This window comes from Bombina bombina, chromosome 6 (genome assembly GCF_027579735.1).
Source record: "Bombina bombina isolate aBomBom1 chromosome 6, aBomBom1.pri, whole genome shotgun sequence".
Taxonomy (NCBI): Eukaryota; Metazoa; Chordata; class Amphibia; order Anura; family Bombinatoridae; genus Bombina; species Bombina bombina.
Window position 1 is genome coordinate 478,793,789 of NC_069504.1, and position 24,758 is coordinate 478,818,546.

Genomic DNA, 24,758 nt, shown 5'->3' on the forward strand with positions numbered 1-24,758 from the left:
CGATCACATCCATACTCTGAGCCACCAAGGGGCTTGAGGAGGACTTTCCTGAGTTGATCTTCCAACCGTGTGATTGGAGCAAAAGAAAAGCCCTCGAATGATCCTCTGCGAGACTGAGCAACAGCGCCTGGACTAGGATGTCGTCCAGATAAGGCGCCACAGCAATGCCTCTGGCCACCGCAAGTAACGCCCCCGGAACCTTTCTGAAAACTCTTGGGGGCCGTCGCCAGACCAAAGGGGAGGGCCACAAACTGGAAGTGTTGGTCCAGAAATGCAAATCTTAGGAACTTAAAGTGGTCCCTGTCACAATAAACACAGGAATGAGACCTTGTAAAAGAGGGAGAACCCTCTAACGCGTCAGAGCCACACCCGGTCACATGGAATGCCTGGCAGGACCAGCCCTGCCTAAGGTGAATACTGCAGTAAGTCACCTGAAAGTTCCACACATTGCCAGAGCCTCATCTCACAGATAACGCAGCAATGACACAAACAATATCATGTATAAACCCCCGCTGTTCAATAATCCCCTTTCCAGGAATATTAACCCTTGATTCCTTGTTGTTATGCAATAAAAAAAATGAAACAATCTTACCAGAATCTACGCCATGGAACAGGAACATGGCCCTTCAAGTGTGACAGATTAGTAGCCTCGCTCCTGACATGGACTTGAGTGTAAAAAGCAGGCAGCGAAACTCGTCAACGCTGATTGCTTGTGGAACTGTTAATATGAGTCGGGATGGTTTCGCAGAAAGACTCTCCCTGCATCTCCGGACTCTAACTTCCGCCCAGGCTCTCGCTGAGAGGCTGACATAATTGCTTAAAACTCCAGTCCCAATGCGAAGAGTACTACCCTCCATAAGAGACTACTCCGATCTTCGGCACTTCTCTGCCGTCCTCCTGTGACGAAAGGCAAAGAATGACTGGGGGATGAGTGAAGTGTGGGAGGTATTTAAGCCTTTGGCTGGTGTGTCTTTGCCTCCTCCTGGTAGCCAGGTTCTTAATTCCCAACAGTAATGAATGAAACCGTGGACTCTCCTCCACTTAGATGGAAACATATCATTTGTGTGCACTCTTATTGCAGTGTAGAGCAGGAAGCACAGGCTACATTTGTAATGTACCCTCATAAGCCCTTCACATTTCTTAAAACGGTTATGCATCAATATTAAAAGTTAAAAAAAGGGGAAGCATAACAAAGCAAATAAAAAGCAGTAAGCAAGGAACTGTAAAAAGCTAATACAATTGAAACCCTTTATTATAAAAGAATATAGTCTCTTCTTTATTACTTTATTTAACGTATGGTTTATTAGATTGCTGTTAATTTATATTAGGCTACTATAAACAGGCTTATCAAGGACAGGCTGCAGCACTGGCAAACAAACTGGATGATAAAAGCACCAATAAACATCCCTACTGACAATTTGTTATTTATCGTCCCTTGAAGGAAAAACAAAATGTATGCTTACCTAATAAATGTCTTTCTTTCCGGGGATAGAGAGTCCACAAACTATTCTAATTACTAGTGGGATATACACTCCTGGCCAGCAGGAGGCAGCAAAGAACACCCCAGCAAAAGCTGTTAAGTATCACTTCCCTTACCCATAACCCCTAGTTATTCGGCCGAAGGGAACTGAAAAAGAACACAAGGTTTAGAGGTTTGTACAAAAAAAAAAACACAGACTGAATTTAAACAAGGGTTGGCCGTGGACTCTCTATGCCCGGAAATAAATTTATCAGGTAAGCATAAATTTGTTTTCTTTCCTATGGCAGAGAGTCCACAAAACTTTCTAACTACTAGTGGGAACCAATACCCAAGCTAGAGGACACAGAATGAAAAGGGAGGGAAAACAAGACAGGTGGACCTAAACTGAAGGCACCACCGCTTGAAGAACCTTTCTCCCACAAGAAGCCTCAGCTGAGGCAAAAGTATCAAATTTGTAGAATTTGGAAAAAGTATGTAGAGAGGACCAAGTGGCCGCCTTACAGATTTGCTCCACAGAAGGTTCATTTTTTAAAGCCCATAAAGATGAAACAGCTCTAATGGAATGAGCTGTAATTCTTTCAGGAGGCTGCTGTCCAGCTGTCTCATAAGCTAACCGAATAACACTTTTCAACCAGAGAGAAAGAGCTAGAAGTGGCCTTCTGACCCCTACGCTTACCAGAGAAAACAAACAGGGCAAAAGTCTGCCAAAAATCTTGATTTGCTTGAAGGTAAAATTTAAGAGCATGCACAACATCCAAGTTATGCAAAAGACGTTTCTTCTGGGAAGAAGAAACAACAATTTCCTGATTAATATTGTGATCCGATACTACCTTAGGGAGAAACCCTAGCTTAGTACGAAGGAACGCATTATCAGCATGAAAAATAAAGTAAGAGGAATCACACTGCAGAGCCCAAAGTTCGGAAACTCTGCGAACAGAAGAAATAGCAAGAAGAAACAAAACCTTCCAAGATAGTAATTTAATACTAACAGAAGGCATCGGCTCAAATGGAGCCTGCTGCAAAACTCTAAGAACAAGGTTAAGAATCCAAGGAGAAGCAACAGGTTTAAACACAGGCCAGAACAAAAGAATGAACATCTGGCAGAACTGCCAGACGTTTATACAGAAGAATAGACTGTGCAGAAATCTGACCCTTCAAAGTACTGACTGACAAACCCATCTCCAGGCCCTCCTGAAGAAAAGCCAAAATTCGAGGAACCCTTACTTTGTTCCAAGAAAAACCTTTTGAATCACACCAATGAAGGTATTTACACCATATTCTGCGAGTAACAGGTTTACGAGCCCGAAGCATAGTATCTATGACTCTCAGAGAAGCCACATCTAGCCAAACTTAGAGATTCAATTTTAAAGCAGTCAGCTTCAGAGAAACCAGATATGGATTTAGAAAGGGACCCTGAGGTAGAAGGTCCTTCCTGAAAGGTAACCTTCACAGCGAAAAAGACGACATTTTCACCAGATCCGCGAACCAGATCCTGCGAGGCCATGCAGGAGCTATTAGAAACACAAAAGCTCTCTCCTGTTTGCGTTGCTTCCACGAGTAATTGCTCCCATCAAACGGAGGAAACAGGTATTATGCTAGGTTGAAGCTCCAAGGAACCGCTAGAGCATCTACCAGAACGGCTTAAGGATCTCTTGACCTTGAACCGTACTTTGGAAGCTTGGCGTTTTGAGGAGACACCATCAGATCCAACTCCGGAAAAAACCCCACCTGAGAGTTATTGTGAAAACCTCTGGGTGGAGAGCCCACTCTCCGGGATGAAAAGTCTGCCTGCTTAGAAAATCTGCCTCCCAGTTGTCCACCCCTGGTAAGTGGATGGCAGAGAGATGGTGATTGATGTAGGCCACCGAGGTGATGTTGTCCGAATCAAAACTGATAAATCGGACCAAAGCTAGTTGAGGCCAAGCTATTAAAGCATAGAAAATTGCTCTCAACTCCAAGATGTTTAATGAAAGACGACTCCTCTGGAGTCCACAGACCCTGTGTCTTTAAGAAACCCCCAACTGCTCCCCAGCCTAACAGGCTGGTGTCTATGGCCACAATCACCCAGGAAGGCCACCAGAAGCATGTGCCCCAAGACAGATGGTCCTGTGAAACCCACCATGAGAGTGAGACTCTTGTTGTGGATTCCAAATGTATCTTCTGCAAGAGATCCTGAGTGGTCCCTGTTCCATTGACTGAGCATGCATAGCTGCAGAGGTCTCAGATAAAACCGAGCAAAAGGAATAATGTCCATTTAGGCCACCATCAGTCCAATCACCTCCATGCATTGAGCCACAGATGGACAAATAGCAGACTGGAGAGACAGACAAGAAACATGAAGCTTGGATTTTCTGACGTACGTCAGAAAAATCTTCATTGACAGGGAATCTATGATTGTTCCCCAGAAACAAACCCTTGTATCTGGAACAAGGGAACGTAGAATAGATAACATTTCGGAATGAGATCTTGCTAGATGAAAAGATGGTGCTTGAACTAGAATGTCATCTAGATAAGGCGCCACAGCAATACCCTGGGACCTCACCACAGCCAGAAGAGCCCCCAGAACCTTTGTAAAAATTCTGGGAGCTGTAGCAAGGCCAAAAGGTAGGGCAACAAACTGGAAATGTTTGTCCAGGAAGGCAAACCTTAGATACTGGTAATGATCCCTGTGAATAGGAACATGAAGATACGCGTCCTTCAGATCTATGGTCGTCATGAAGTGACCCTTTTGGACCAAAGGAAGAATAGAACAGATGGTCTCCACCTTGAAGGACGGAATCCTGAGAAATAGATTAAGACACCTTAAGTCCAGAATGGGACAAAAACAGAATTTATGTTTACCTGATAAATTACTTTCTCCAACGGTGTGTCCGGTCCACGGCGTCATCCTTACTTGTGGGGATATTCTCTTCCCCAACAGGAAATGGCAAAGAGCCCAGCAAAGCTGGTCACATGATCCCTCCTAGGCTCCGCCTACCCCAGTCATTCGACCGACGTTAAGGAGGAATATTTGCATAGGAGAAACCATATGGTACCGTGGTGACTGTAGTTAAAGAAAATAAATTATCAGACCTGATTAAAAGAACCAGGGCGGGCCGTGGACCGGACACACCGTTGGAGAAAGTAATTTATCAGGTAAACATAAATTCTGTTTTCTCCAACATAGGTGTGTCCGGTCCACGGCGTCATCCTTACTTGTGGGAACCAATACCAAAGCTTTAGGACACGGATGAAGGGAGGGAGCAAATCAGGTCACCTAAATGGAAGGCACCACGGCTTGCAAAACCTTTCTCCCAAAAATAGCCTCAGAAGAAGCAAAAGTATCAAACTTGTAAAATTTGGTAAAAGTGTGCAGTGAAGACCAAGTCGCTGCCCTACATATCTGATCAACAGAAGCCTCGTTCTTGAAGGCCCATGTGGAAGCCACAGCCCTAGTGGAATGAGCTGTGATTCTTTCGGGAGGCTGCCGTCCGGCAGTCTCGTAAGCCAATCTGATGATGCTTTTAATCCAAAAAGAGAGAGAGGTAGAAGTTGCTTTTTGACCTCTCCTTTTACCGGAATAAACAACAAACAAGGAAGATGTTTGTCTAAAATCCTTTGTAGCATCTAAATAGAATTTTAGAGCGCGAACAACATCCAAATTGTGCAACAAACGTTCCTTCTTCGAAACTGGTTTCGGACACAGAGAAGGTACGATAATCTCCTGGTTAATGTTTTTGTTAGAAACAACTTTTGGAAGAAAACCAGGTTTAGTACGTAAAACCACCTTATCTGCATGGAACACCAGATAAGGAGGAGAACACTGCAGAGCAGATAATTCTGAAACTCTTCTAGCAGAAGAAATTGCAACTAAAAACAAAACTTTCCAAGATAATAACTTAATATCAACGGAATGCAAGGGTTCAAACGGAACCCCCTGAAGAACTGAAAGAACTAAATTGAGACTCCAAGGAGGAGTCAAAGGTTTGTAAACAGGCTTAATTCTAACCAGAGCCTGAACAAAAGCTTGAACATCTGGCACAGCGGCCAGCTTTTTGTGAAGTAACACAGACAAGGCAGAAATCTGTCCCTTCAGGGAACTTGCAGATAAACCTTTTTCCAATCCTTCTTGAAGGAAGGATAGAATCCTAGGAATCTTAACCTTGTCCCAAGGGAATCCTTTAGATTCACACCAACAGATATATTTTTTCCAAATTTTGTGGTAAATCTTTCTAGTTACAGGCTTTCTGGCCTGAACAAGAGTATCGATAACAGGATCTGAGAACCCTCGCTTCGATAAGATCAAGCGTTCAATCTCCAAGCAGTCAGCTGGAGTGAAACCAGATTCGGATGTTCGAACGGACCCTGAACAAGAAGGTCTCGTCTCAAAGGTAGCTTCCAAGGTGGAGCCGATGACATATTCACCAGATCTGCATACCAAGTCCTGCGTGGCCACGCAGGAGCTATCAAGATCACCGACGCCCTCTCCTGATTGATCCTGGCTACCAGCCGGGGGATGAGAGGAAACGGCGGGAACACATAAGCTAGTTTGAAGGTCCAAGGTGCTACTAGTGCATCCACTAGAGCCGCCTTGGGATCCCTGGATCTGGACCCGTAGCAAGGACCTTTGAAGTTCTGACGAGAGGCCATCAGATCCATGTCTGGAATGCCCCACAGCTGAGTGACTTGGGCAAAGATTTCCGGATGGAGTTCCCACTCCCCCGGATGCAATGTCTGACGACTCAGAAAATCCGCTTCCCAATTTTCCACTCCTGGGATGTGGATAGCAGACAGGTGGCAGGAGTGAAACTCCGCCCATAGAATGATTTTGGTCACTTCTTCCATCGCCAGGGAACTCCTTGTTCCCCCCTGATGGTTGATGTACGCAACAGTTGTCATGTTGTCTGATTGAAACCGTATGAACTTGGCCCTCGCTAGCTGAGGCCAAGCCTTGAGAGCATTGAATATCGCTCTCAGTTCCAGAATATTTATCGGTAGAAGAGATTCTTCCCGAGACCAAAGACCCTGAGCTTTCAGGGATCCCCAGACCGCGCCCCAGCCCATCAGACTGGCGTCGGTCGTGACAATGACCCACTCTGGTCTGCGGAATGTCATCCCTCGTGACAGGTTGTCCAGGGACAGCCACCAACGGAGTGAGTCTCTGGTCCTCTGATTTACTTGTATCTTCGGAGACAAGTCTGTATAGTCCCCATTCCACTGACTGAGCATGCACAGTTGTAATGGTCTTAGATGAATGCGTGCAAAAGGAACTATGTCCATTGCCGCTACCATCAACCCGATCACTTCCATGCACTGAGCTATGGAAGGAAGAGGAACGGAATGAAGTATCCGACAAGAGTCTAGAAGTTTTGTTTTTCTGGCCTCTGTCAGAAAAATCCTCATTTCTAAGGAGTCTATTATGGTTCCCAAGAAGGGAACCCTTGTTGACGGAGATAGAGAACTCTTTTCCACGTTCACTTTCCATCCGTGAGATCTGAGAAAGGCCAGGACAATGTCCGTGTGAGCCTTTGCTTGAGGAAGGGACGACGCTTGAATCAGAATGTCGTCCAAGTAAGGTACTACAGCAATGCCCCTTGGTCTTAGCACAGCTAGAAGGGACCCTAGTACCTTTGTGAAAATCCTTGGAGCAGTGGCTAATCCGAAAGGAAGCGCCACGAACTGGTAATGTTTGTCCAGGAATGCGAACCTCAGGAACCGATGATGTTCCTTGTGGATAGGAATATGTAGATACGCATCCTTTAAATCCACCGTGGTCATGAATTGACCTTCCTGGATGGAAGGAAGAATTGTTCGAATGGTTTCCATCTTGAACGATGGAACCTTGAGAAACTTGTTTAAGATCTTGAGATCTAAGATTGGTCTGAACGTTCCCTCCTTCTTGGGAACTATAAACAGATTGGAGTAGAACCCCATCCCTTGTTCTCTTAATGGAACAGGATGAATCACTCCCATTTTTAACAGGTCTTCTACACAATGTAAGAATGCCTGTCTTTTTATGTGGTCTGACGACAACTGAGACCTGTGGAACCTCCCCCTTGGGGGAAGTCCCTTGAATTCCAGAAGATAACCTTGGGAGACTATTTCTAGCGCCCAAGGATCCAGAACATCTCTTGCCCAAGCCTGAGCGAAGAGAGAGAGTCTGCCCCCCACCAGATCCGGTCCCGGATCGGGGGCCAACATTTCATGCTGTCTTGGTAGCAGGTTTCTTGGCCTGCTTTCCCTTGTTCCAGCCTTGCATTGGTCTCCAAGCTGGCTTGGCTTGAGAAGAATTACCCTCTTGCTTAGAGGACGTAGCACTTTGGGCTGGTCCGTTTCTACGAAAGGGACGAAAATTAGGTTTATTTTTTGCCTTGAAAGGCCGATCCTGAGGAAGGGCGTGGCCCTTACCCCCAGTGATATCAGAGATAATCTCTTTCAAGTCAGGGCCAAACAGCGTTTTCCCCTTGAAAGGAATGTTAAGTAGCTTGTTCTTGGAAGACGCATCAGCCGACCAAGATTTCAACCAAAGCGCTCTGCGCGCCACAATAGCAAACCCAGAATTCTTAGCCGCTAACCTAGCCAATTGCAAAGTGGCGTCTAGGATGAAAGAATTAGCCAATTTGAGAGCATTGATTCTGTCCATAATCTCCTCAAAAGGAGGAGAATCACTATCGACCGCCTTTATCAGCTCATCGAACCAGAAACATGCGGCTGTAGCGACAGGGACAATGCATGAAATTGGTTGTAGAAGGTAACCCTGCTGAACAAACATCTTTTTAAGCAAACCTTCTAATTTTTTATCCATAGGATCTTTGAAAGCACAACTATCCTCTATGGGTATAGTGGTGCGTTTGTTTAAAGTGGAAACCGCTCCCTCGACCTTGGGGACTGTCTGCCATAAGTCCTTTCTGGGGTCGACCATAGGAAACAATTTTTTAAATATGGGGGGAGGGACGAAAGGAATACCGGGCCTTTCCCATTCTTTATTAACAATGTCCGCCACCCGCTTGGGTATAGGAAAAGCTTCTGGGAGCCCCGGCACCTCTAGGAACTTGTCCATTTTACATAGTTTCTCTGGGATGACCAACTTGTCACAATCATCCAGAGTGGATAATACCTCCTTAAGCAGAATGCGGAGATGTTCCAACTTAAATTTAAATGCAATCACATCAGGTTCAGCTTGTTGAGAAATGTTCCCTGAATCAGTAATTTCTCCCTCAGACAAAACCTCCCTGGCCCCATCAGACTGGGTTAGGGGCCCTTCAGAAATATTATTATCAGCGTCGTCATGCTCTTCAGTATCTAAAACAGAGCAGTCGCGCTTACGCTGATAAGTGTTCATTTTGGCTAAAATGTTTTTGACAGAATTATCCATTACAGCCGTTAATTGTTGCATAGTAAGGAGTATTGGCGCGCTAGATGTACTAGGGGCCTCCTGAGTGGGCAAGACTCGTGTAGACGAAGGAGGGAATGATGCAGTACCATGCTTACTCCCCTCACTTGAGGAATCATCTTGGGCATCATTGTCATTGTCACATAAATCACATTTATTTAAATGAATAGGAATTCTGGCTTCCCCACATTCAGAACACAGTCTATCTGGTAGTTCAGACATGTTAAACAGGCATAAACTTGATAACAAAGTACAAAAAACGTTTTAAAATAAAACCGTTACTGTCACTTTAAATTTTAAACTGAACACACTTTATTACTGCAATTGCGAAAAAACATGAAGGAATTGTTCAAAATTCACCAAATTTTCACCACAGTGTCTTAAAGCCTTAAAAGTATTGCACACCAAATTTGGAAGCTTTAACCCTTAAAATAACGGAACCGGAGCCGTTTTGAACTTTAACCCCTTTACAGTCCCTGGTATCTGCTTTGCTGAGACCCAACCAAGCCCCAAGGGGAATACGATACCAAATGACGCCTTCAGAAAGTCTTTTCTAAGTATCAGAGCTCCTCACACATGCGACTGCATGCCATGCCTCTCAAAAACAAGTGCGCAACACCGGCGCGAAAATGAGGCTCTGCCTATGCTTTGGGAAAGCCCCTAAAGAATAAGGTGTCTTAAACAGTGCCTGCCGATATTATTATATCAAAATACCCAGATAAAATGATTCCTCAAGGCTAAATATGTGTTAATAATCAATCGATTTAGCCCAGAAAAAGTCTACAGTCTTAATAAGCCCTTTTTGAAGCCCTTATTTACGATCGTAATAAACATGGCTTACCGGATCCCATAGGGAAAATGACAGCTTCCAGCATTACATCGTCTTGTTAGAATGTGTCATACCTCAAGCAGCAAGAGACTGCTCACTGTTCCCCCAACTGAAGTTAATTGCTCTCAACAGTCCTGTGTGGAACAGCCATGGATTTTAGTGACGGTTGCTAAAATCATTTTCCTCATACAAACAGAAATCTTCATCTCTTTTCTGTTTCTGAGTAAATAGTACATACCAGCACTATTTCAAAATAACAAACTCTTGATTGAATAATAAAAAACTACAGTTAAACATTAAAAAACTCTAAGCCATCTCCGTGGAGATGTTGCCTGTACAACGGCAAAGAGAATGACTGGGGTAGGCGGAGCCTAGGAGGGATCATGTGACCAGCTTTGCTGGGCTCTTTGCCATTTCCTGTTGGGGAAGAGAATATCCCCACAAGTAAGGATGACGCCGTGGACCGGACACACCTATGTTGGAGAAAAGTGCTTTCCTTCTTGGGAACTACAAATAGATAAAATCCTAGAACCTGTTCCTCTAGAAGAACTGGAACAATCACTCCCAGGAAGTTTAAGAAGGCCTCTCTTTATCTGATTCGCAGATAACCTTGACAGGTGTAACCTGCCCCTGGGAGGACAAGATTTGAATCCTATTCTGTAACCATGGGATACTATATCTATGGCCCAAGGATCTGGAACATCATGTATCCAAGCCTGCTGAAAAAAAGAAAGCCTGCCCCCACCCAGGATTAGGGGCGGCCCGTGAATGTTGATTTAGAATCAACGGAAGGCTTCTTAGCTTGCTTCCCCCTATTCCAAGGGTGACCGGACCTCCAAGAAGACTTGGATTGATCCGACTTGGAAGACCCAACCTAAGAACTTGCATGTCGACATCACAAATAAAGGTATTGGCTAGCTTGAGAGCCTTGATCCTGTCTTGGATCTCTTCTATAGTAGTCTCTTCTAGGATAAGATTAGATAAATCATTGCACCAATAAGATGCTGCCTCGCAACTGTAGCAATACTAGCAACAGGTTGCCACTGTAATCCCTGATGAATGTACATCTTCTTCAAAAAGCCTCAAGCTTCTTATCCATGGGGTCCTTGAAAGAACAGCCATCTTTAATAGGAATAGTAGTTCTCTTAGCCAGAGTAGAGACAGCTCCCTCTACCTTGGGCACCGTGCGCCACGAGTCATGAATAAAGTCAGCAACAGGAAACGGGTAAAAAGGAATCCCTGGTTTATCCCATTCCTGAGTTATAATATCTGCCATATGGTCTGGAACTGGAAATACTTCCACAGATGAGGGTACATCATATACCCTATTAAGGTTACTAGAACCCTTTGGATACTCCGCAACAGATTTAGATTCTTCCAAAGTAGCAAGAACCTCCTTCAAAAGAACTTGAAGGTGTTCTAACTAAAATATTATTTATTATCAGGTATTTGTAGAGCGCCAACAGGTTCCGCAGCGCTATGAACATAGGTGGTATATAAAAACAATTACAGGGATCAAATGGGGTGAGAGGGTCCTGCCGAGAGTTGCACTGTTGTAGTTGGCTCTTATGAAGGTGAACTACAAACAGCTGGGCTCATGGGCTTATATGCTATGGGGTTTTAGGGGATAGCAGTGGAGATAGGAAGGTTAGTGTAGGTTATAAGCTGAATAGTAGAGTCTTCAGGGAGTACTTGAAGCTTTTAAAACTAGGGGAGATTCTTGTGGAGCGAGGCAGAGAGTTCCATAAGATGGGAGCCAATCTGGAGAAATCTTGTAGACGGGTATGTGAGGAGGTAACAAGAGAGAAGGAGAGTAGGAGATCATGAGCGGAGCGAAGGGGACGGGAGGGAGAGTATCTGGAGACAAGGTCTGAGATGTAGGGGGGAGCAGTGCAATTGAGGGCTTTTGTGTCAGAGTGAGAATTTTGTGTTTAATCCTGGAGGCAAGAGGAAGCCAGTGAAGGGATTGGCAGAGAGGTGCGGCAGATGAAGAGCGACGTGCAAGGAAGATAAGCCTGGCAGAGGCATTCATTATGGATTGCAAAGGAGCTAGGCGGAAGCTAGGGAGACCAGAGAGGATAGAGTTGCAGTAGTCGAGGTAGGAAAGGATGAGACAGTGGATTAAAGTTTTAGTTGTGTCTTGTGTTAGGAAATGTCTAATTTTAGCAATGTTTTTAAAGGTGGAAGCGGCAGGCTTTTGCCAAGGACGGAATGTGAGGAGTGAAAGAAAGATCTGAGTCCAGTGTGACCGCAAGACATCGGGCATGTGAGGTTGGGGTAATGATGGAGTTATCAACAGTTAGAGAGACATGGGGGGTGGAGATTTTGGAAGAAGGGGAGGAAATCAAGAGCTCAGTTTTGGAGAGATTTAGCTTGAGGTAGTGAGAGGACATCCAAGATGAGATATGAGAGAGACCGTTCGTGACATGGGTTAGCAAGGAAGGAGATGGTTCTGGTGCAGAGAGGTAGATTTGGGTATCATCGGCATACAAATGATAATGAAACCCGTGGGACTTTATTAAGGAAACTAGTGAGGACATGTAGATTGAGAAGAGAAGGGGACCAAAGACAGAGCCTTGCGGTACCCCAACAGAAAGAGGTAACGGGGCAGAGGATGCCCCAGAGAAGGCTACACTAACGGTACGGTTAGATAGATAGGAAGAGAACCAAGTGAGAGCTGGGTCACAGATCCCGAAGGATTGGAGGTTATGGAGCAAAAGAGGGTGGTCGACAGTATCAAAGGCTGCAGACATATCAAGGAGGATAAGTAGAGAGAAGTGGCTTTTTTATTTTGCTGTAAGTAGGTCATTGGTAACCTTAACAATTGCGGTCTCTGTTGAGTTAAGGGGGCAAAATCCAGATTGCAGTGGGTCAAGGAGGGAGTTTAGTGTAAGGAAATGAGATAGACGTGCATATACTAGCTTTTTAAGAAGCTTTGAGGCAAGAGGTAGTAGGGAAATTAGGGCAGTAATTGGATGGGGAGGTTAGATCGAGAGAAGGTTTTTTGAGGATAGGTGTGACTAATGCATGCTTAAGAGAGATGTGGGAACTATACCAGTGCTGAGGGAGAGGTTGAAGATGTGTGCGAGTATAGGGGTAAGGGTAGAAGAGAGAGAGGGGAGTAGTTGTGAGGGGATGGGGTCGAGGGGACAGGTAGTGAGGTGAGAGGATAGTATAAAGGGCAGAAACTTCATCCTCTGTGACAGGGGCAAAAGAGCTAAATTTATGGCTATGTGGGTTTTGGATGATTGTGAGCTTTTGAGGGGGGAGGGAGACCGGTAGTATGTTGAGAGCTGATTTCATTTCTGATGGAGTTGATTTTGTTGTTGAAATAGCTGGCAAAATCTTGGGCTGAGAGAAAAGTTGTGGTGGGAGGTGGGGGTGGGCGGAGAAGAGTATTGAATGTGGAGAACAGACGTTTTGGGCTTGAAGAAAGTAGAGATAAGAGTGGAGAAGTAATGTTGCTTATATAGATTAAGGGCAGAATAGTAAGAGTTCAAGATGAACTTATAGTGAAGTCAGCAGAACTCCAAGATTTCCTCTAGTGTCGCTCAGCAGTACGGGAACATCTACATAGGTACTGATTCAGCAGGACAGGAAAAGGAGGGGATGGAAGAGAGAAGAGGTTTGAGAGAGCTAGTGAGCTGTTGCTGATCTAATGACTTGATTCTTCTGTGAAGTTTAGTTTGAGGGGTAGAAGAAGGGAGAGAGTTGTAGGGAGGGAGGTGATGGTACAAGTGAGGAGATGGTGGTGGTCAGAAAGAGGAAAAAGGTGAGTTTGTGAAGTTTGAGATAGTGCATCGATAACTGAAAATCAGATCAAGGGAGTGACCAGCTTTGTGAGAGTCAGTCCATTGTGACAGGCCGAAAGAGGAAGTGAGTTGCAGAGGTTGTTTTGCAGAGGCAGTGGGATTATCAACAGGGAGGTCGAAGTCATCGAGAATGAGGGCAGGGGTATCCGAAGAAAGGAAGTAAGGTAGCCAGGCGGCAAAGTGATCTAGAAATAGAGTTGTGGAGCCAGGGGGGCGGTATATGAATGCAACGCGAGGAAAGTAAAATACCAACACCACCAAATCTGAAATTAATCTTCTCTGAATCTGCAGAATTTGTCACTACAGTATCAGCATCTGACAATTCCCCCTCAGAAGCCACTGAAGAATCATCATCATCATCCTCAAACCTTTGGAAAAACTGATAAAGCTGCAGACACAGCAGAAGTAATCTGCGCAGCGAAATCCCCAGGTAAATAAACACCCCCAGGAGTTTGAGAGAAACCGCAGGCCACTGCATGTGAAGCATGAGGGGAAAGCGGAGGCGCAGCTAGGATAACACTATCCTGAGAGACAGGAGGCTCAGGGAGAGACATCTTATTTTTAAACTAAACATGAAGAGAAAAACTGTACAAGAGGAATTATCTTAGCCTCCAAACACAATAAGCATGTTTCAAATGTATCAACTTTAGCATTAGTGTCCATAATTGGGTATCAGTTCACAATAAACAAACAAAAAAAAAATTAAATGCCAAATTAAGTTTATTTATATGAAGCAATAAAACAAATACGCACTTAAAACCCTCAGCTCTGCTGAGGTCTTACCCCTCCAGAGGTTGCTATCCCACAGTAAACCGGACACACCCGGTAGAAAAAAAAAAAAAAAAAAAAAAAACATCTCCTAGTTACCGAAACAGTCCAAATCCACTTTCCACTGTAGAAAGAAGAAAATGCAGCTCTCACGTGACCGCAATAATAATAAAAAAATGGTGCCAAACAAAAACGGCGCGAAAACCAACAGCAGCACAGCAAAAGTGATTGGGCCATTAAGTTGAGCTAAAAAGTGATTGCAACAAGTAAAACAAACACCTGTCAAACACTTCATACACTCTCCTATTTCTGAGCCCCCAATAAAAAATGATGCCTCTTTTCACATAAAAGCAGTGCCCCTAAAACAGATTTAAATACTTTCCACAAGGATTTAACCCCTATAGTGCCGGGGCCTTCAAACCTAGAAGGGAAAGCACTTACCTGTGGATCCTGCTCTGTTAGGCAGGAGCTGTTTTCTGAGGTGTGGCAGCTTCACCATATCTACCAGGGACCTATAGAAAAGAAAGAGCAGAGTAACCAACTCTGGCTTTCTATAATAGGGGTAGCAATAATGTTAGAAGTTTAAGCAAAGACTACCTCGCCATCTTCTAACTGCTAATAGCCACCATAACTCTTACTAAAGAGATTGACATGGACACAGCATAGCATAGCCCCAATCCTTGCTTGCAGGGAAAAGTACCCATTAAAAGGATTAAAATCTTCAGACACCATCTTTGCCATCCTCCCGTCATCAAGACAAAGAGAATGACTGGGGGTTATGGGTAAGGGAAGCAATACTTAACAGCTTTGCTGGGGTGCTCTTTGCCGCCTCCTGCTGGCCAGGAGTGAATATCCCACTAGTAATTAGTTTTCGTAGACTCTCTATGCCATAGGAAACAAATTAACTTTGCAAACCTTAATATAAGTGAAATGCAAAGAAGGTAAAAAGAAAAGTATCCAATATATCAGCATCAAGTAATATGATAAGTATTGCTCTTGCCTTCTTGAGATTCTTCCTGTGCTACTGTATATGTATGGCATACTGGGTTATGATATTTCTGAAATTGTAAATAATAATATAAATAGATAAACATTATAACATCATACAAGTTTGGGCTCCGGGTGATGTTCTATTTCTGACCACTGTCATTATAAACTGGCTATTAAAAAAAAATAAAAAAATTGTGAAAACATATATAGTTATCTCAGAGAAGAGAGAAACTAATTGGTAAAATCTTATTCTCCAGTTGCTAGTATCCCAGTTTTACAGACTGACTTAGATACCTAGGTCATGGCCTTTGGAGGGAACTACCCCGATAACTCTCACTGCTGGAATTCTCTAAACCCTTTGAAGCACCCTGTCAATGACCTTTGGCAATTTCTGTATCCAGAATTTTTTTGTTGATTTCTGCTTCTTTTTGCATTTTAGGCACGTGTATAGCTCGGTCTCATCCAGTTCCTCTAGGTCCATAAAGCTGCGAAGACAGTCTAAAACAGAAAAGTAATAGGATCATATGACAGTGTTATAGCCCTTATTAGCAATATACCTAAGAACGACATAAAACTCATAAAAATGATTTCAAAACTCAGATAGAGCAAAGTTTTATCTTTCAAACTCTCTCTCACACAGACCCCAAAGCAACAAGCAGTCCTACAGCCTTGCTGCAAACAACATACATTTAAGATCCCACAGCCTCTCTGCAAACATACATTTGAAGACCCCCACAGCAACAAGCAGTCCTACATCCTCTCTGCACGCACTAGCCCACCAAGCCTCCCTCCACCCTGGTGTTTACCTTAATATATAAACACCTAACAGCAATTAGGTGCAGCTGTAACTAATGATCCAGGATAGAGACACTACTTCACACTCACAGCCTCTGAACTGACACTTTACCATATTCTGTTACACTTTTCCAACCCTCATTTACTCACCACACACTTCACTCACTCGGTTTACACTGCCATTTATTAAACATATTTCTTCTCTCCCTTACCTTGTGTGTCCCTTCCCTCTCCTTTAGATTGTAAGCTTGAGAGCCTTTCTACCTGTAGGTCACTTTGTATTAACTACTACGGATTGTGCTCAAGGGCAGGGCATTCCTCTCCTTTTGTATAACTCAATTATTGCGCCTACAACTGTAATGTACCCCAATACTGTACTTGTTTGCTTGTGTATGTAATGCATCCCTGTAATGTTCCATTATTACTTGTATATCGCTACGTAATCTGCTGGCGCTTTATAAATACCTGATAATAATAATAGAACATCTGATTGTAAACAACTTTTCAATTTACTTTCATTATCAAATTTGCTTTATTCTCTTGGTATCGTTTGTTGAAAGAACAGCTATGCATTACTGGGAGCTAGCTGAACACATTTTTTTGAACCAATGACGAGGCATTTATGTACAGCAACCAATCAGTAGCTGCTGCTAAGCCTACCTAGTTATTCTTTTCACCTAAGGATACCAAGAGAATAATGCAAATTAGATAATATAATTAAATTGCAAAGTTGTTTAAAATCACATGTTCTGTCTGAATCATGAAAGAAAAAAAAATGGATTTCATGTCCCTTTAAGCCAAGCATTATATTGCAATTAAAGGGGCACAGAAGTGTAAAAAGAAAAAAAATGCTACATCATTTTATTTATATTTAACTACTTGCATATAACAGTTTAACTCATGAGAAGGGGTTAAACACAAAAGTCCACTCTAGAGTAGAAATGCACTACTGGGAGCTAGATGAGCATATCTGGTAAGCGAATGACAAGACGAATGTGTGTAGTCAGCTAGCTCCAAAGGATACAAAGAGAACAAGGTAAACTTGCCAATATAACACAAAAGTATATTAAAATTGCACACTATCTGAATCATGAAAATGTAATTTTCACTTGCATGTACCTTTATGTGTGTGAGTTATTGCAACATAAGAACAATTGATAAAACAATAGCAAAAGAAGTCACTGTGTCCATCATTAAATTAATAGGATACAGACTATTCTGCTTCTTCAGGTTCACCCCTCTCTCCTCTGTGGGCTTGTTTTTATACTTCTGTACATTCTACTATTCCTGGAAACACCCACTTTAGTGTACTGTCAACCCTTTTCTCATCTATGTGATTTGCCCCTTTCTTCTACCAGCATATGTATATCTTTCCCCCCTTACATCTTTCTTTGGTCTGACCTCCATCCCCTCTTTAATTACAACTTTCTAACAAAATTTGCACTTTGTAAAATTAGTTGCTCAGAGTCACCTGTCATACCTCGCAGTGTACAGATTGGTCCACTCTCTTGGTTTTTACGCTTGTTACGGAATTGAACGGGAATATCTAAAGATAGATCTGTTGAAAGAATAAGAAATCATAATTCTACATTTAGCACACCACACATTAAATCCTTCTACTTTTCTAGGCTAACACCTATTAAATCTATCAAGTTTTCTGAGACGTGGTTCTCAAAAGCTTAACACATAATAGCATAAGTGCGTGAGCCTTTACTTGAGTACTTATAGAAATAAGGTTAATTATGTATATAGGGAGCGTTATTTAAAAAAAAAAACAGAATTTATGTTTACCTGATAAATTACTTTCTCCAACGGTGTGTCCGGTCCACGGCGTCATCCTTACTTGTGGGATATTCTCTTCCCCAACAGGAAATGGCAAAGAGCCCAGCAAAGCTGGTCACATGATCCCTCCTAGGCTCCGCCTTCCCCAGTCATTCGACCGACGTAAAGGAGGAATATTTGCATAGGAGAAATCATATGATACCGTGGTGACTGTAGTTAAAGAAAATAAATTATCAGACCTGATTAAAAAACCAGGGCGGGCCGTGGACCGGACACACCGTTGGAGAAAGTAATTTATCAGGTAAACATAAATTCTGTTTTCACCAACATAGGTGTGTCCGGTCCACGGCGTCATCCTTACTTGTGGGAACCAATACCAAAGCTTTAGGACACGGATGAAGGGAGGGAGCAAATCAGGTCACCTAGATGGAAGGCACCACGGCTTGCAAAACCTTTCTCCCAAAAATAGCCTCAGAAGAAGCAAAAGTATCAAATTTGTAAAATTTAGTAAAAGTGTGCAGTGAAGACCAAGTCGCTGCCTTACATATCTGATCAACAGAAGCCTCGTTCTTGAAGGCCCATGTGGAAGCCACAGCCCTAGTGGAATGAGCTGTGATTCTTTCAGGAGGCTGCCATCCGGCAGTCTCGTAAGCCAATCTGATGATGCTTTTAATCCAAAAAGAGAGAGAGGTAGAAGTTGCTTTTTGACCTCTCCTTTTACCAGAATAAACAACAAACAAGGAAGATGTTCGTCTAAAATCCTTTGTAGCATCTAAATAGAATTTTAGAGCACGAACTACATCCAAATTGTGCAACAAACGTTCCTTCTTTGAAACTGGATTCGGACACAAAGAAGGCACGACTATCTCCTGGTTAATGTTTTTGTTAGAAACAACTTTCGGAAGAAAACCAGGTTTAGTACGCAGAACCACCTTATCTGCATGGAACACCAGATAAGGGGGAGAACACTGCAGAGCAGATAATTCTGAAACTCTTCTAGCAGAAGAAATTGCAACCAAAAACAAAACTTTCCAAGATAATAACTTAATATCAACGGAATGTAAGGGTTCAAATGGAACCCCCTGAAGAACTGAAAGAACTAAATTGAGACTCCAAGGAGGAGTCAAAGGTTTGTAAACAGGCTTGATTCTAACCAGAGCCTGAACAAAGGCTTGAACATCTGGCACAGCTGCCAGCTTTTTGTGAAGTAACACAGACAAGGCAGAAATCTGTCCTTTCAAAGAACTTGCAGATAATCCTTTCTATCCTTTCTTCAAGAAGGTTTGGAGAATCTTAGGAATTTTTATCTTGTCCCAAGGAAATCCTTTAGATTCACACCAACAGATATATTTTTTCCATATTTTGTGGTAGATTTTTCTAGTTACAGGCTTTCTGGCCTGAACAAGAGTATCAATGACAGAATCTGAGAACCCTCGCTTAGATAAGATCAAGCGTTCAATCTCCAAGCAGTCAGTTGGAGTGAGACCAGATTCGGATGTTCGAACGGACCTTGAACAAGAAGGTCTCGTCTCAAAGGTAGCTTCCATGGTGGAGCCGATGACATATTCACCAGGTCTGCATACCAAGTCCTGCGTGGCCACGCAGGAGCTATCAAGATCACCGATGCCCTCTCCTGATTGATCCTGGCTACCAGCCTGGGGATGAGAGGAAACGGCGGGAATACATAAGCTAGTTTGAAGGTCCAAGGTGCTACTAGTGCATCTACTAGAGTCGCCTTGGGATCCCTGGATCTGGACCCGTAGCAAGGAACCTTGAAGTTCTGACGAGAGGCCCTCAGATCCATGTCTGGAATGCCCCACAATTGAGTGATTTGGGCAAAGATTTCCGGATGGAGTTCCCACTCCCCCGGATGAAATGTCTGACGACTCAGAAAATCCGCTTCCCAGTTTTCCACTCCTGGAATGTGGATTGCAGACAAGTGGCAGGAGTGAGTCTCCGCCCATTGAATGATTTTGGTCACTTCTTCCATCGCCAGGGAACTCCTTGTTCCCCCCTGATGGTTGATGTACGCAACAGTCGTCATGTTGTCTGATTGAAACCGTATGAACTTGGTCTTTGCTAGCTGAGGCCAAGCCTTGAGAGCATTGAGTATCGCTCTCAGTTCCAGAATATTTATCGGGAGAATAGATTCCTCCCGAGACCAAAGACCCTGCGCTTTCAGGGGTCCCCAGACCGCGCCCCAGCCCACCAGACTGTCGTCGGTCGTGACAATGACCCACTCTGGTCTGCGGAAGCTCATCCCCTGTGACAAGTTGTCCAGGGACAGCCACCAACTGAGTGAATCTCTGGTCCTCTGATCTACTTGTATCTTCGGAGACAAGTCTGTATAGTCCCCATTCCACTGACTGAGCATGCACAGTTGTAATGATCTTAGATGAATTCGCGCAAAAGGAACTATGTCCATTGCCGCTACCATCAAACCTATTACTTCCATGCACTGCGCTATGGAAGGAAGAGGAACAGAATGAAGTATTTGACAAGAGTTTAGAAGTTTTGATTTTCTGGCCTCTGTCAGAAAAATCCTCATTTCTAAGGAGTCTATTATTGTTCCCAAAAAGGGAACCCTTGTTGACGGAGATAGAGAACTTTTTTCTACGTTCACTTTCCACCCGTGAGATCTGAGAAAGGCCAGGACAATGTCCGTGTGAGCCTTTGCTTGTGTAAGGGACGACGCTTGAATCAGTATGTCGTCCAAGTAAGGTACTACTGCAATGCCCCTTGGTCTTAGCACCGCTAGAAGGGACCCTAGTACCTTTGTGAAAATTCTTGGAGCAGTGGCTAATCCGAACGGGAGTGCCACAAACTGGTAATGCTTGTCCAGAAATGCGAACCTTAGGAACCGATGATGTTCCTTGTGGATAGGAATATGTAGATACGCATCCTTTAAATCCACCGTGGTCATGAATTGGCCTTCCTGGATGGAAGGAAGAATTGTTCGAATGGTTTCCATTTTGAACGATGGAACCTTGAGAAACTTGTTTAGGATCTTGAGATCTAAGATTGGTCTGAATGTTCCCTCTTTTTTGGGAACTACGAACAGATTGGAGTAGAACCCCATCCCTAGTTCTCCTAATGGAACAGGATGAATCACTCCCATTTTTAACAGGTCTTCTACACAATGTAAGAATGCCTGTCTTTTTATGTGGTCTGAAGACAATTGAGACCTGTGGAACCTCCCCCTTGGGGGAAGCCCCTTGAATTCCAGAAGATAACCTTGGGAGACTATTTCTAGCGCCCAAGGATCCAGAACATCTCTTGCCCAAGCCTGAGCGAAGAGAGAGAGTCTGCCCCCCACCAGATCCGGTCCCGGATCGGGGGCCAACATCTCATGCTGTCTTGGTAGCAGTGGCAGGTTTCTTGGCCTGCTTACCTTTGTTCCAGCCTTGCATTGGCCTCCAGGCTGGCTTGGCTTGAGAAGTATTACCCTCTTGCTTAGAGGACGTAGCACTTGGGGCTGGTCCGTTTCTGCGAAAGGGACGAAAATTAGGTTTATTTTTGGCCTTGAAAGACCTATCCTGAGGAAGGGCGTGGCCCTTGCCCCCAGTGATATCGGAAATAATCTCTTTCAAGTCAGGGCCAAACAGCGTTTTCCCCTTGAAAGGAATGTTAAGCAATTTGTTCTTGGAAGACGCATCCGCTGACCAAGATTTTAGCCAAAGCGCTCTGCGCGCCACAATAGCAAAACCAGAATTTTTCGCCGCTAACCTAGCCAATTGCAAAGTGGCGTCTAGGGTGAAAGAATTAGCCAATTTGAGAGCATGAATTCTGTCCATAATCTCCTCATAAGAAGAATCTTTATTGAGCGCCTTTTCTAGTTCATCGAACCAGAAACACGCTGCTGTAGTGACAGGAACAATGCATGAAATTGGTTGTAGAAGGTAACCTTGCTGAACAAACATCTTTTTAAGCAAACCCTCTAATTTTTTATCCATAGGATCTTTGAAAGCACAACTATCTTCTATGGGTATAGTGGTGCGTTTGTTTAGAGTAGAAACCGCCCCCTCGACCTTGGGGACTGTCTGCCATAAGTCCTTTCTGGGGTCGACCATAGGAAACAATTTCTTAAATATGGGGGGAGGGACGAAAGGTATACCGGGCCTTTCCCATTCTTTATTTACAATGTCCGCCACCCGCTTGGGTATAGGAAAAGCTTCGGGGGGCCCCGGGACCTCTAGGAACTTGTCCATTTTACATAATTTCTCTGGAATGACCAAATTCTCACAATCATCCAGAGTAGATAACACCTCCTTAAGCAGAGCGCGGAGATGTTCCAATTTAAATTTAAATGTAATCACATCAGGTTCAGCTTGTTGAGAAATTTTCCCTGAATCTGAAATTTCTCCCTCAGACAAAACCTCCCTGGCCCCCTCAGACTGGTGTAGGGGCACTTCAGAACCAATATCATCAGCGTCCTCATGCTCTTCAGTATTTTCTAAAACAGAGCAGTCGCGCTTTCGCTGATAAGTGGGCATTTTGGCTAAAATGTTTTTGATAGAATTATCCATTACAGCCGTTAATTGTTGCATAGTAAGGAGTATTGGCGCACTAGATGTACTAGGGGCCTCCTGTGTGGGCAAGACTGGTGTAGACGAAGGAGGGGATGATGCAGTACCATGCTTACTCCCCTCACTTGAGGAATCATCTTGGGCATCATTTTCTCTAAATTTTGTGTCACATAAATCACATCTATTTAAATGAGAAGGAACCTTGGCTTCCCCACATACAGAACACAGTCTATCTGGTAGTTCAGACATGTTAAACAGGCATAAACTTGATAACAAAGTACAAAAAACGTTTTAAAATAAAACCGTTACTGTCACTTTAAATTTTAAACTGAACACACTTTATTACTGCAAATGTGAAAAGTATGAAGGAATTGTTCAAAATTCACCAAAATTTCACCACAGTGTCTTAAAACCTTAAAAGTATTGCACACCAAATTTGGAGGCTTTAACCCTTAAAATAACGGAACCGGAGCCGTTTTTATATTTAACCCCTTTACAGTCCCTGGTATCTGCTTTGCTGAGACCCAACCAAGCCCAAAGGGGAATACGATACCAAATGACGCCTTCAGAAAGTCTTTTCTATGTATCAGAGCTCCTCACACATGCATCTGCATGTCATGCTTCCCAAAAACAAGTGCGCAATAGAGGCGCGAAAATGAGACTCTGCCTATGATTAGGGAAAGCCCCTAGAGAATAAGGTGTCCAATACAGTGCCTGCCGGTTATTTTACATAATTCCCAAGATTAAAATAATTCCTCAAGGCTATGAAGAATAAAATATGCTTATATATAAATCGTTTTAGCCCAGAAAATGTCTACAGTCTTAAAAGCCCTTGTGAAGCCCTTTTTTTCTTTATGTAATAAAAATGGCTTACCGGATCCCATAGGGAAAATGACAGCTTCCAGCATTACATCGTCTTGTTAGAAATGTGTCATACCTCAAGCAGCAAAAGTCTGCTCACTGTTTCCCCCAACTGAAGTTAATTCCTCTCAACAGTCCTGTGTGGAAACAGCCATCGATTTTAGTAACGGTTGCTAAAATCATTTTCCTCTTACAAACAGAAATCTTCATCTCTTTTCTGTTTCAGAGTAAATAGTACATACCAGCACTATTTTAAAATAACAAACTCTTGATTGAATAATAAAAACTACAGTTAAACACCAAAAAACTCTAAGCCATCTCCGTGGAGATGTTGCCTGTACAACGGCAAAGAGAATGACTGGGGAAGGCGGAGCCTAGGAGGGATCATGTGACCAGCTTTGCTGGGCTCTTTGCCATTTCCTGTTGGGGAAGAGAATATCCCACAAGTAAGGATGACGCCGTGGACCGGACACACCTATGTTGGAGAAAAAAGTAATTGTACTAGCAGGCAAGAGATGACTTGTAATTATGTTCTTAAAGATATATTGAAGCGTATGTATCACTTTCACTCCATGTTTTAAAATCCAGTCATAGGCTGCATCACCTGAGTTTCTACACTCAACATGCACAGTCCAGATCTCATTATTAAAATGATTGTAAAGTTACTTGATATGCTTAACGGGATGTGTAAGGAGAAAGCAAAATAGGGTAACTTTCATTCATCAATATCTTCTGAATCGCATATATTTTATACTCTGCCATTCCTCCGCCGCAAATCACCGGCTTTTATTAGTTATGACTCAATAAAGCAAAGTTTTTACTTTCAACTTGTAATCTAGCCCTTATTAGTTGGGTACATTCCAGTCCATTAGAACAGCCTTACAAAAAGGCCTCACAGGTTTTCAAATCCAAGGCATTTCTATAAAAAAAGCAATTTAGCATGCCATTTTAAAGTAGCTACTCATCGTGTTGTTAATTTAAACGGGACAGTGAAGGTAAAATTACATTTTCATGATAGTACACAATGTTAAATAATGTTTCAGTTCACTTATATTATCTAATTTATTTTGTTCTCTTGGTATCCTTTGTTGAAGAGCATACCAAGGTGCATCAATATAATAGAGAGAGCTAGTTGGTGATTGGTGGCTGCACATATATGTTTCTGGTTATTGGCTTACCAGATGTGTTCAGCTAGCTCCCAGTAGTTTATTGCTGCTGCTGCTTCAACAAAGGATAGCAATAGAATAAAACAAATTTGAGAATAGAAATAAAATTGGAACGCTGTTTAAAATGGTATGCTCTATCTGAAATATGAAAGATGGCTGTATTTCAAGCCAAAACCCCCCCACAAAAAACACACTCTAAGCTTTTCTTTTATAATTTTAGTTTTTTCTTTTCTAATCCAACAATCTTGACCTCTTTAAAGTGCCATAAAACAGGTTGAGATCTGTGCACATCTTAAAAGGGCTAATTAAGTAAAAATAGTTTGCATACAAAAATTGTTTACAAAATTGCTGGAAAGTATTTTAAAGGGACAGTCAAC

At 43.1% G+C, this 24,758-nt stretch overlaps 1 protein-coding gene across 2 annotated transcripts in view; it reads right to left on the reverse strand.

The window, feature by feature from the left end:
- Positions 1-24,758, reverse strand: part of USP3 (ubiquitin specific peptidase 3) — a 172,534-nt gene that overhangs the window by 25,734 nt on the left and 122,042 nt on the right. For both annotated transcript variants that reach the window (XM_053717294.1, XM_053717293.1), the window contains exons 11-12: positions 17,527-17,604; positions 15,631-15,749 (exon numbers count right to left, since the gene is read on the reverse strand). In XM_053717294.1, coding sequence (XP_053573269.1) covers positions 15,631-15,749; positions 17,527-17,604 — 197 coding nt within the window. The remainder of the gene's footprint in view (positions 1-15,630; positions 15,750-17,526; positions 17,605-24,758) is intronic.